This window comes from Dipodomys merriami, unplaced genomic scaffold (assembly GCF_024711535.1).
Source record: "Dipodomys merriami isolate MVZ:Mamm:240054 unplaced genomic scaffold, mDipMer1.0.p SCAF_16, whole genome shotgun sequence".
NCBI classification, from domain to species: domain Eukaryota; kingdom Metazoa; phylum Chordata; class Mammalia; order Rodentia; family Heteromyidae; genus Dipodomys; species Dipodomys merriami.
Genome location: NW_027202937.1, coordinates 14575804 through 14589037, shown reverse-complemented (window position 1 = coordinate 14589037; position 13234 = coordinate 14575804). Strand labels below are relative to the sequence as shown.

Below are 13234 nucleotides of genomic sequence, written 5' to 3'. Positions count from 1 at the left end.
GGTGACATTTGGCATGTGAGGATTTAGATTATTTGTTCTAAAATGTCATTTTGCTAATAAAAAGAGAAGACGTTGTTATATAAATCACAGTGTGAGTGATGAAGAGAAACTGACCTACAGAGGAGGGGCTTTCTGATTGAGAAAAATCACTTGATTTGACAATGTTTAAAACACAGAATCAGTTAAATTGTATCTTTGGTTGAAGGCCATAGGACAAGAGCTTCTGTATCTGAATGTTTTTCTGGTGTTTTATTAGAAGAGCACTCTAGGGAGAATGAAGAATAAAAGCAAGGTATATAAGGAGAAAAATCAGCTTCAATGACCTCTAGCCCATGTAGAGGTTTGGGAATTCACGTTAAACAACATTCTTAGTCTTATTTTTAAGGAGGTCGTCCGTACCACTAAGTCTTCCCATAGGGCTGACCGAAAGGGCATATGACTTCTCCCGGAAAGCTGCTTCATTTGATTAGACAAAATTTCCTAGAGCAATTACAATCCTTTGTGAGTAATTCTTTGAGGAATAAATATGTATAGCATGGTAAAACTAACCTGGGTGGAGCACCAACAAAACCCACAAGAGCCAGATAACTTATTTATTAGGCATTAATTTTACAAGAATGCTCAGGAACTGGATTAGGAATTCGGTGAATGATATTGCCTTTGTTTAGCTTTTGTCAGTAAAGACATTTATTATATAAATTTTAGATATGAAGGCTATAAAGAAAGGTGTTTGGGAAAGGCAAGTAGTAGCAATCATATGACACTTATGCCCAAATTGACACAGCAAGGAAATATGAAGAAAAGCAAACAATGATATCATAGGCTGTTAGGAAAGAAGTGTTTACATTCATATATTTCAGAAACTCTTCTTTTCACTAAGCACAGAAAAATCAAGACACCTGAAATACATCCTTTCACTCATTTGTGTTTTTCAAAATGTGTTTCCCAGCACTCAGCATGAAATCCAGAGAGGATGTGGAGTAACATCATTCAGAGGATAATCTTCCTTTCTCTTACTGGACCTGGAATTGTGGGCAACATCCTTGTATGTGTGAGACATGTGTACAGTTTTTTCACAGGTCCTGACAAAAAGCCCATAGACCTCATCCTCATCCACTTGACTTTTTCTAATGTCATCATTATTTGTAGCACAGGGGTAAGAGAGATAGCCACTGCTTTTTATGTCAGAAATTTTCTAGGTGATGTGGGTTGTAAACTTGTGCTTTATCTGGAAAGAGTGGCTCGAGGGCTTTCCATCTGCACCACCTGTTTCCTCAGCATGATCCAGGCCATCACCATCAGTTCCAGGACCACACAGTGGAGAAAGCTCAAACCTGAGACTGCATGGCAAGTTCTCCCCTATCTCCTCCTCTTTTGGATTTTAAATTCTGTTATAAGCTCCAACTTGCTCCACTATATCACAGCAGTCAATAACACGAATGGATCTGGACTTGGAATGTATGTTGTGTATTGTCATATGCTACCATCTATGCAAATAGTTAGATGGCTTTTCCTCTCCCTCATGGCTCTCCGGGATGTGATCTTTCAGAGTCTCATGGGCTGCAGCAGTGGGTACATGGCTTTCTATCTGTATAACCATCACAAGAGAGTCCTTTATCTTCATAACTCCAGGTCTGCAAACAATTCCAGACCAGAAATCAGAGCTACTCTAAGTACCCTTGTTCTTATGGCCTGTTTCCTTGTCTTTTATTGGGCAGATTTCATTTTTTCCTTCTATGCAGGTTCCCTCATGACCTTTGACTCCATAATAATAAATATTAAAATATTTCTAGTTCTTGCTTATGCTAGTATCAGCCCCTTTCTTTTGCTCATCAGAGATATTCGTGTTGCCAAATACTGGTGTTCTCACTGAGAAATACAGAAATTATATATCCATTCCTCCATAACCAAAAGTATAAAAATGAGGAATTGGTTTGACTTGCTGTTCCAATATTTCAGAACATTAACATTCATTTAGACACATTTTCATAGGTTTATTTACATTTTTAATAGATCTCATCCTAAGCAATCTAAAATGGATTCATTTGTTCCAAGAATTTAGCAGGAAAGATTCTTATCAGCCTCCCATTTCAGTCATCCCTATGATTTAGCTCTCAGTTTCTTGCTTTCATGGGGAAAAAACTAGAAATTAAGTCTGTTACCATAATTTCTTGTTGTTGTTGCTGGTCCCGGAGGGTGAACTCAGGTCCTGAGTATAATGCCTGAGCCTGTTTTGCCCAAGACTAGTGCTCTACCTACACTGGAACCACACTGCTACTTCTGGCTGCTTCTGAGTAGATAATTGGAGATAAGAGTCTCCCAGACCTTCCTGCCCAGGCTGGCTTTGAACCATTATCCTCAGACCTCAGCCTCCTGAGTAGCTAGAATTACAGGTGTGAGCCACCAGCTCCCAGCTGTTGCCATATTTCCTTGCTTATAGCTCACACAAGTTTTTGACTTGGGATACATACTAAGTATATATACTATGGCTCCAAAAGAACAATGACCTTAAGAGCAAATTATGAAGAAGCTGTTCAGGTAATATTCCTTTTCTGAGTTCTACTTTTAGGACAAACTGATGCTGATCTGTAAGAGACTCTAACTCTCTACACAACAAGGGATTCACCGGTGGTTCTGGAGTACTAAGGAAACTGACAAGAAAAAAATAGCGAACCAGTTACAAACCTAGTAAAAACCATGAAGTATAAGCATCAAATATGTAGGATAGCACAAAAAGATATGTCTTCCTTTAACAGAAGCAATCTCAGGTTTCAGAAAGATGCTACCAATTAGGCTTAACTTAATAACTACTGCTATATTAATGCCATGAGTTAACCAGTTGTAACTCTGGAGCACCAATCTCCGTTTCTGATCATAGTCTTTTCATGGACTACCAAGTACATCTGAGTTTTTACTTGAGTTACAATGGTTGAGGGATCCTGGTACACGCTGGGATTGTACTACATCTTCTCTTGATTAAATTTAGTCCTCAACATAGAAAAAAAACCAACATCAGTATGAAAATTTCTCAATAAATTCAAGACAAAAATCTATATGAACTAGCCCCATCATTTCAGTGAATATTCAAGCCATTTTACTGTGGAGGTATTTTCACACCCATGTATACCATGTCACAACTCACAAGAACAGAACAATGGAACCTGTGTAGGTGTCCATTAGCAGATGAATGAATTAAGAAAGGGTAATATGTGTACACAATGGAATTTTACTTGCCTACAAAAAAGAAGGAAACTAGATGGAACTGGTGATAATCATATTTACTGAAATAAATGAGTCCATTCAAGACAGGTTACATATTTCTCTCATTTATTGGAGCTATGGAAGCAAATCTTAATGGAAGATCAAGCTCATGAAAGTAAAAGGGGTGACTATGGAGATGGAATTGGAAAAGAGAAAAGATGGAGGTGAATATAATCCTAGTACTTTATATGCAAGTAAGGAAATATAAGTAAATTCTTTCCTTTGTACAATTAATATATACTAATAAAAATTAAAATGGATCCAAAGGATATGTGTTTGTGTGTGTGTGTGTGTGTGTGTGTGTGTGTGTGTGTGTGTGTGTGTGTGTGTAGGCACACACACATAATACTTAAATGAAATTAACTAAGTATCCTCAGGTTACAGTAGCTCATAAACTGGAAAATTCTCACTTGGAATTCTCATATGATTCGCGTTCATAAGACATTGTATAAATTAAAATATGACTCAATTTGTGAGATGTTAGATATTAAACCTATAGAAATTTTGTAACATGTGTTTGTGGATTGTGAGGAATGCAGAGACAGATGAAGCATAAGACAAGGTTTTTGAGAATATTTGATGGGTATATTATCAAATTAGACTTTGAAAAAATATATGGAGAATGTTGGTTGGAATAATTTGGGATCCAACTCAGCGAGGCTGAGATTCAAGGTAAATTAAACGGGTAAGTATTTAAGCAAGTAGATCGGTTACACTATTGTGAATTTTATAAAAACTTGAGTGAGATTCTTCAGATTTTAATATGTTTATCCAGAAGACATTTTAGACTACTTTAGATGGCCACGAAAATGCCAGAGAGCAGAAGTGGTGCTGTGGCTCAAGTGGTAGAACTCTAGCCTGAGCTCAGAGAGGCTCAGGAACAGACCTCAGGCCCTGAGAACAGTAAAAGATAGAGAGCGTTAGAGAGAGAGAGAGAGACAGAGACAGAGAGAGACAGAGACAGAGAGAAACAAGGTATAAGCCATAGGGAGGAAGAACACACAAAAGAAACAAGAGAACACGTAGTACATTAAAAACAAGCACCTAGAGAAACCTCTTGTGTCCATGCCTTAGAGTTCATTTCAGTTAGCATCATCTTTTTTTTTTTTTTTTTGGTCAGTTGTTGAGCTTGAACTCTGGGCTTGGGTACTGTCCCTGTGCTCTTCATCTCAAGTTGAGCACTCTACCATTTGAGTCACAGCACCATTTCTGGGTTTCTGAGTGGTTTATTGGAGGTAAGTCTCATGGACTTTCCTGTCCAGGCTGGCTTTGAACCACAATCCTCAGATCTCAGCCTCCTAAATAGCTAGGATTACAGGTGTGAGCCACAGACACCAGGCATCATCGTTTTTTTAAATTTTTAATTGTCAAGTTGATTTTCAAAGTTGTGAGACAAGATCTTGCTGCTACCTTGCCCAGAATGGCCTCAAAGTGATGACTCTCCTGGCTCAACCACCCAAGAAACTTATAGCCACTATAGATGGCTCCAGTATTGTTGTTTTTTTTAAGTGAATTAAAAAGACTTATATAAAAATAAAATATATTAATATCCAGTGAAATATTCATTTTGTTGTTTTTTCACAGTTTGAAGGTATTAAAAATATCCATCCATGTGTGAAGGTATTAAAAATATCCATCCATGTGTAAGAATTTTCTTGATCATATGAAAGACTGGGCAAATTCCAATGGAGCTGATAAGTGTTGTATCTCAAGACTTATTTACAGTTAATTAAATACACAGATCAAAATAACTATTGATGAATAAGATAAAATAAAATTTCATAAAGTTTAATGATCTGCTTACTGTATTATTATACACTAAAGTATTATAAAAGGAAGAGAGTAGAATTTGTGCCTTCTAAAAGAAATCAGGTTGAGTCAGAGTAAGTTAGATTTAATTTTGTTGCATATTATCTTATTTGTTATATATTTAAATGTATTCGTATAAAAATATATGGAAAATAATGTTCAATACTGCTTGAAGCTTATTTCACAACATCACTTGTTAATGGTTTTACATTGCCTAATGCTCTTAAGTCTGTGTCTTTACATAGTCACAAATATTTCGGTTCCTTTCTTTTGTTTTGGTAGATCATGGGGCCTGAACTCAGGGTTTCAGCACTGTCTCTGAGCTTTTTCATGTAAGGTTAGCACTCTACCACTTGAAACTACAATACTACTTCCGGTTTTCTGGTGGTTAATTGGAGATAAGAGTCTCATGGACTTTCTTGTGTGGGCTGGCTTTGAACTGCAATCCCCAGATCTTAGCCTCCTTAGTAGCAAAGATTACAGGTATGAGCCACCAGTGCCCAGCTAATACTTGAGTTCTTCATTAGTTTAAGTGAAGCATTTTGTTTTTATTTTTCTTATATTAGAACCAAAACTCCTATTCTGGTAAAATATGGAACTATGGTTTTAGCTCTTGACCAAGTCTTTTTTTTCTTTGGTCCGGGTGTGGGGCCTGAACTCTGGACTGGACTGGGCCCTGTCCCTCAGTTATTCAGCTCAAGGCTAGCACTCTACCACTTGAGCCAAAGCACCACTTCCGGCTTTTTTTTTCTTCTTATGTGGTGCTGAGGAATAGAACCCAGGGCCTCATGTATGCAAGGCAACGCTCTACCACTGAGCCAACTTTCCAGCCCTTGACCAAGTCTTTAAATCAGTCTATGATTTCCCTTTACTGATTACATATATTCATAGTATAAAATATTAGAATCTATATGGAAAGATAGCTTTACCCTATTATTAAATAGTAAAAGTACTTCACTTCTCACTTTTATATTTGAAATCTGTGGGAGAGAGGAGCTTGCTGGTGATTAAGCCCATGGCCTTATGCCTACTACCCACGTATTCTACTACTGAGCTATATTTTAACCTTCTCTATGCTATTATTAAAAATGTCTCATCAGTAGCTCCCACATGACTTTGTATACTTGGATATTTTACTTCGTTAATAATAGTAGTCAATGCCTATTCTTTCTGGTTTCGGTCATGCCATGGTTGCACATTGTTTTTATTTGTCAGTCTTAGGGTTTGAACTCTGGGCCTGAGGGCTGTCCCTCAGCTCTTCAGCTCAAGGGAGCACTCTATTGCTTGAGCCACAGTGCCACTTCCAGTTTTCTAGTGGTTTATTGGAGATAAGAGTCTCACGGACTTACCTTTGGGCTGACTTTGAACCGTGATCCTCAGATCTCTGCCTCCTCAGTAGCTAGGATTACAGGCGTGAGCCACCAGTGCCTGGCATTGCACAAACTTGATGTTATTAATGTTACTATATCTTCTTATATAACTGTTGTTATTTATATTAGTTCTACAGTTATCTACTGTAACTGGCTTTATTTTTTCATATTGCATAGAGAACCAAGCAGAGAGGTCCTTAAACAAGTCAATGGTAATCAATCCAAAACAATGTAATACTAGGACTGGGAAAGTGGCTCAGTGGTAGAGCCCTTGCCATGTATGCTTGAGACCCTGGGTTCGATTAAGCAGCACTAATAAGCAGAACAAAAAGCCGGAAATGGTACTGTGGCTCAAGCGGTAGAGTGCTAGCCTTGAGCTGAACAGCTGAGGGACAGCGCCCAGGCCCAGAGTTCAGGCCCCACAACTGGACCCCCCCCCCAAAAAAAGAATGTAGTACTGGAAATGTAATTAAGAATGACATCAAAGAGTTAAATTAGGAGCCACACACCAGTGGCTCCCATCTGTGATCCTAACTACTTAGAAGGCTGCAATCTGAGGATCACTGTTTGAAGCCAGCCCAGTCCTAGCCTGTGAGACTCTTATCTCCAATTAACCAAAACCTGTAAAGTGGAGTTGTGGGTGAAATAGTAGAGTGTTAGCCTTGAGAAAAAATGGGAAAAAAGGTTAGTGACAGTATCTCGACCCTGAGTTTGGACTGGCACAAGAAGGATGAGTTGAAGAAGAAACAATCATCTGGACAGGACTTCAGACAATACTGAGTCACCATACCCCACCAAATACTTCACAGTAATAATTAGGATCCATATATTATTGTCAGTTTATATGCCAAGCCTCTAAAGCTCCAAAAATGTATGTTTCTATCCTTTCCCCACTATCTGGGTACTCGTTTAAATGCTTACCTGTCCCCTTGGGGAAGGGTAGGAAGATTTTTAAGTTTACAGAAAGAAAGGATCAAATATGTTTTAAAATATAAAAAATGTCCCATGTTCTAGTAAAGCAAGCGAATCATAGACAATAAACAAGGACACAGGGACTGAACAATTTACTTTTGAATGATGAGTGGGTCACCAAAGAAATAGGAGGTGAAAAATCAAGAAATGGCAAAGATCAAAGGAAAATGAAAACAGTACCCTTGGGACACAGGAAAAGAATGAATAAAAGGAAAAGTTTATAACTATGAATGCCTACATGGGAAATTAGAGTAATCTCAAATAAATAGCCTAACAATACACCTCCACATCCTTATATAAACATAATTAAGTCTTCAATTAGCCTCAGATAACTTCTGAGCCAATCAAAAGTAGTAATTATGGAGGGAGAAGAAAAGCTGTACTTCAGGGATTGAGATTCTTCAGAGGCATCCTTCTGTCCAACAGGAGGACCTCTGTGACCTGAGTGAAGTCTCACTCTTCCCAGATCTCCACAAACCATGGAGGTATAAATAGTCTCTGGAAAGATTCAGCTTGCCAGGACTACCCCAAAGCTTGTCTGCATCACAGCTACTTAGGTGAGTAGACTTGAAAATTTTGTTATCACATAGGCCCTGTAGTATTTCTCAGACACATTAATATTAAGCTGTCTTTAGAGAAGCCCTGGAGTAGCTAACAGAGTCTTGAACCTTCACTCATTATTTTACCCTTACAACGGCATGTCCCTGACACAAGCAACAAGAAGGACCATGTCTAAGAAAAACACCCTAGAAATATTTAGTTAATTCTCTTTTTTTTGTTCAGGATTAAATAACAAGCTTCTACTCCAGGATGAGTTTTGTATAAAATTGTCTGGATACCCACTTCAAAAAATCAGAAAGATATAAAAAATTTTCAAGGTTCTAATTTTTTTTAAGCCTGGGTGCTGTCCCTCAGCTCTTCAGCTCAAGGCTTGCACTCTACCACTTGAGCCACAGCGCCACTTCCGGCTTTTTTCTTTTTGCTAATGTGGTGCTGAGGAATTGAACCCAGAGCCTCAGGCATGCAAGGCAAGCGCTCCAACACTGAGCCAACTTCCCAGCCCTTTAGCTTCTATTTTTACTGACATGATAACTGACTATTCATAATTAGCTTTTACAACATTTCTTTGCCTAATGTTTAATGTATTGCTATGTTTCCAATGGGTTATCCTTTGTTCTTTCAAAATAATTCTGTTATTAGTGTATTACATTTAATTTTGAAGATACTCTTTCTGCATCCATTCTTAAAATCTCTCGACACTTAGACACAACATTATATCACACAGTGTTGTCAACTAAACTTACATGCTTATTTATTGGTGGCCCTATTCATTAAAATATAATTTCATATTATGGGTATTCTTTAGAGAATTCCTATTATGTTTCAGACAGGCTGCTTATAAGTATAATTTGAGAAAACTCAGCTTAAATTGATCCTAGTTATGATATTAGGGATACTGATCTCATATTTTAATTGAAAAGATTGGGCCTAAGATGGATGCACTTATTGGCCTATGCTGTGCTTATTAGGTCTAGATGAGATATTATGCCCCTAGCTGAAATAATTTCCTGCATTATTTCAAAACCAATCTGTGACAATACACTTCTTGCTTCTTTCTTTTGGCATTCTTCATTTCATTCTGTTAGAATGAGAGGGAACTTACTAAGTGTCTGAGAAGGGGATTCCAAATATTATTTAGAGTCAGAGAATTTTAGGAACTTGAGGAAGGGCTAGAAAAACAATGGAAAAAGCAGGAATGTTTCAGTAAAAAAAAATGAAACAACCAAAAAAAAACTTAGAGCAGTCCATCAGGCAACTGAGGAATACTGACTCCAGTCATTTGAAACAAACTCAATGTCTGGTTGTGTGTTTAATAATTTTGTAATCTAGTTTTGTTACACAAAATAACTGTGCAAAATTTTGATGATCATAGCATAATTCACTATATGCTAGACATTTAGGATTGTGTTTCTTTTTTTTTTTTTTTGTTTTAAAAAATATTTTTATTATCTTTAATTGTACAGGGAGTTTCAATTCAACATGTCAGTTCATGAGTACAATGCATTTTGATCAATGTGTCACTCCTTCCATAATTATTCCCATCCCTTCCAACTCCACCCATCCCTCAGCTTTCCATTTCCATTTTTACATATGTACATTATATTAAAAAAATGAAAAGAATCCCAAATAATTGTGTTCGGCTGGTGGTTGTAGTTGTTTGCTGATTTGGTGGTTGTAATGTTTGCTAACGTTACATTACAGTAATTAACATTCTTTTTTTCTCTACTGGTGTTCCACACTTAAAACCTTCGTCCTGTTTTCCTCCATGATCTGACTGTTACTTTGGCTTTATTTGCTCTTGATATTATTTTGCTTTTTTCTCATCAGGGTCCTTTGTGTGACTAAATATGGTTCCAAGGATGACTGCAAATTTGCAAATCATGATTGGTTTGATATAGGGGATTTTCCCTTCATGTGTTATTACACTTTTTAAGGGATAGGATTTATCACCTAGATTTTTATTAATGTTGTGTTATATTTGCTCCATCCATCCATCCATCCATCCATCAATCCATCCATCCATCTGTCTTATTTCTTGAAGCATTTGAAAAGAAGTTGCAGGGATCAAACACTTGATTCCTAGATGGTTTAGAATGTATGTAATTAGCTGAGCTTTTAAGATTTCTTTTTAGCTAATTCATATACAGTGAAACCTTTTAGATAATTTTCTTGACAAATGAATATGCTTGAGTCTTTATTTAGTCTTAGAAAAAATTTCATAGAGTATTTATTTTCATAATATTTTTTTTTAATTGTATTTTATTTTATTTGAGAACATACTGTACAGAGGGGCAACAATTACATGGGCAGGATAATGCATACATTTCTTACCAAGCATTGCAGCCTCCTCCTTTGTTTACCCTTCACTTCCCTTCCCCGTCTCCCCCCTCCCCCCACCCAATTTTACCCCCCTCCCCCCACAAAATTATACCCCCCTCCCCCCCCACAACGAAATTGTAAAGCTGGTTTTGACATGACATTTTGTACTTCTCATTGTTGCAACAGGTCCACCTGAATCCTTAAACGACTTGTTTGTCCCCATCTCCTCCACATGTTATACTAACATCAAATATAGTGAAAGCGGGGGTTACACTGTGGGGGAGGGACATACAAAGCAACAAAGAAATAATCTTATAAATGCATTAGAAACACATGCATGAAAGAAACGAAAACATTAAAATACATATTTAAGGTTTCATTTTCCTAACATCACATTATCTGGCCTTTTCCGCTTGACTCATACCTATACTAGATATTGCAAATAAGGGAAACCATGGGACCTATGCTTCTTTGGGCCTGGCTTACTTCACTTAATATAATTTTTTCCAAACCTTTCCATTTCCTAACAAATGGGGAAATGTCATTCTTTCTGATGGAGGCATAGAATTCCATTGTGTATATATACCACATTTTCTTGATCCATTCATCTACTGAGGGGCATCTGGGTTGGTTCCATATCTTAGCTATGGTAAATAATGCTGCAATAAACATAGTTGTGCTGGTAGCTTTAGTGTGGTCTTGTTTGTAAACATTTGGGTAAATGCCCAAAAGTGGGATTGCTGGATCATAGGGGAGATCTATGTGAAGTCTTTTGAGGAACCTCCATACTGCTTTCCAAAGTGGTTGAACAAGTTTACATTCCCACCAACAATGAAGTAAGGTTCCTTTCAGTCCACATCCCCTCCAGCATCTGTTGTTATTAGAGTTCTTGATTTTTGCTGTTCTAACTGGAGTGAGGTGATATCTCAATGTTGTTTTGATTTGCATTTCTTTTATGGCTAGGGATGTTGAACATTTCTTCATGTGTCTATTGGCCATCCTTCTTTCTTCTTCAGAGAAGCTTCTCTTTAAGTCTTTCGCCCACTTATTTATTGGGCAGTTGTTTCTTTGAGGATTTGTTGTTGGGTGGTTTAATTTTTTGAGTTCCAAGTATATTTTAGATATGAGACCCTTGTCCGTTGTATGGCTAGTAAAGATCTTCTCCCAATCGGTGGGCTTTCTATTGATCTTGCCAGCTATGTCATTTGCCCTGCAGAAGCTCTGCAACCTTATGCAATCCCATTTGTCCAACCTTTCTTTGATTTGTTGTGTTTCCGGGTCTCTATTCAGAAAATTTCGACCTGAGCCAAGGAGACCTAGGGTTTCTCCTATTCCATCCTGTAATGTTTTCAGAGTGTCTGCTTTGAGTTCAAGGTCTTTGATCCATTTGGAGTTGATTCTGGTGCAGGGTGATATATAAGGATCTAGCTTTAGTTTTCTACATGTAGTTAACCAATTTTGCCAGCACCATTTACTGAAGAGGCTGTCTTTCTTCCATTCTATTGTTTTAGCTTCCTTATCGAAGATTAGATGGCTATAGGTCTGTAGGTTCATTTCTGGGTTTTCAATTCTATTCCATTGGTCCTGAGGTCTGTTCTTATTAGGATTGTGTTTCTTAATGCTTAAATCCAGGCATTAATATCCCCATTTGTTTTTTTTTTGTTTTTTTTTTTTTCTGGGTCTGGTTTGAGGCTTGAACTCTCGGCCTAGGCGCTGTCCCTCAGCTCTTCAGCTCAAGGCTAGCACTCTACCACTTGAGCCACAGTGCCAACTTCTGGCTTTTTTCGTTTTGCTTATGGGGTGCTGAGGAATCGAACCGGGGCCTCGAGCAAGCAAGGCAAGCGCTCTACCACTGAGCCACCTTCCCAGCCCCTAATATCCTCATTTGTGAGAAGAGAAAATAATAATTGGATGGCAATAATTGATACTTGCAGAATCATTGAAATGTGTGACACGATGTGTGAACTATGTGATACTCACATAGTTCATCCTGACAGAGACCTTACAGACAGAGCTGTCTAAAGCAATTCTCCAATGTTTAGTAAGAAGGAAGAGGGAAAGGCTTATAATTCTTTATAAAATATGCAAATCCTGTTTTCATTTATTCTAGAGAAATTGTATGTGCTTTGTTGCATATTCTTAAATGAGATGTTAGATCTGACTTTTTAGAAAGGGAAACTAAAACTTTATGCAGGCCTGAGATCTGGAAATCAGCTTGGACTGATAAAAAGGACAGACAGTTCAGTAAACTGTTGGTATCTTAAAACTTGCAGGAGCTTTGTGTTGGAAAAACTATGAATGCTCAGAATGCCTGGCATTGAGAACTTTAAAATTATTTAAATTCCCTATAGTACATCTAAGAACCTGTAACTTGAAAGTGCATAGAGTAGGCTACATTACTATCATCACACAAAAAATATTATTATAACATACTGATACTGTTCACTGGCAAACAAACTTAAAATCACAAAAACTCTACTTGTTGGATTTTGAGTTTTATTCAGCCATGTTGATAATTAAGGTAGGTGGGACAGATAAGGAATGGCACTAGTTAGGTGGTTTTACTAGTATGAAAGTATGAACAAAATAAAACAGGTGGAGTGCTGTGCATTGGTGGATCATGCCTATAATCCTAACTACTCAGGAGGCTGAGAGCTGAGAATTGCAGTTCAAAGGCAGCCTGGAGTAATACTATTACCTCCAGTTAACCAGCAAAATCCCAGAAGTGTGGCCAGGTCCTTGTGGCTGAAACCTGTAACCTGAGCTACACAGGAGACTAAGATTTGAGGATCATGGTAGAAAGCCAGCCCACTTAGGAAGTCTATGAGAATCTTATGTCCAATTAACCACCAAAAAAAGAAAAAAGGAAGTTGAGCTGTGGCTGGCTCAAAGTGAAAGTAGTAGGCCTATAACCTTGAGCACCCAGCTCAGGGACAGGATTC

General features: G+C 37.7%; 1 protein-coding gene across 1 annotated transcript; it reads left to right on the top strand.

The window, feature by feature from the left end:
* The first annotated feature begins 973 nt into the window (after positions 1-973).
* On the top strand, positions 974-1873 carry LOC138827679 (putative vomeronasal receptor-like protein 4). Its single transcript, XM_070023299.1, has one exon. It carries the CDS (start codon positions 974-976, stop codon positions 1871-1873), a length of 900 nt encoding a protein of 299 aa, XP_069879400.1.
* The last annotated feature ends 11361 nt before the right edge of the window (positions 1874-13234 follow it).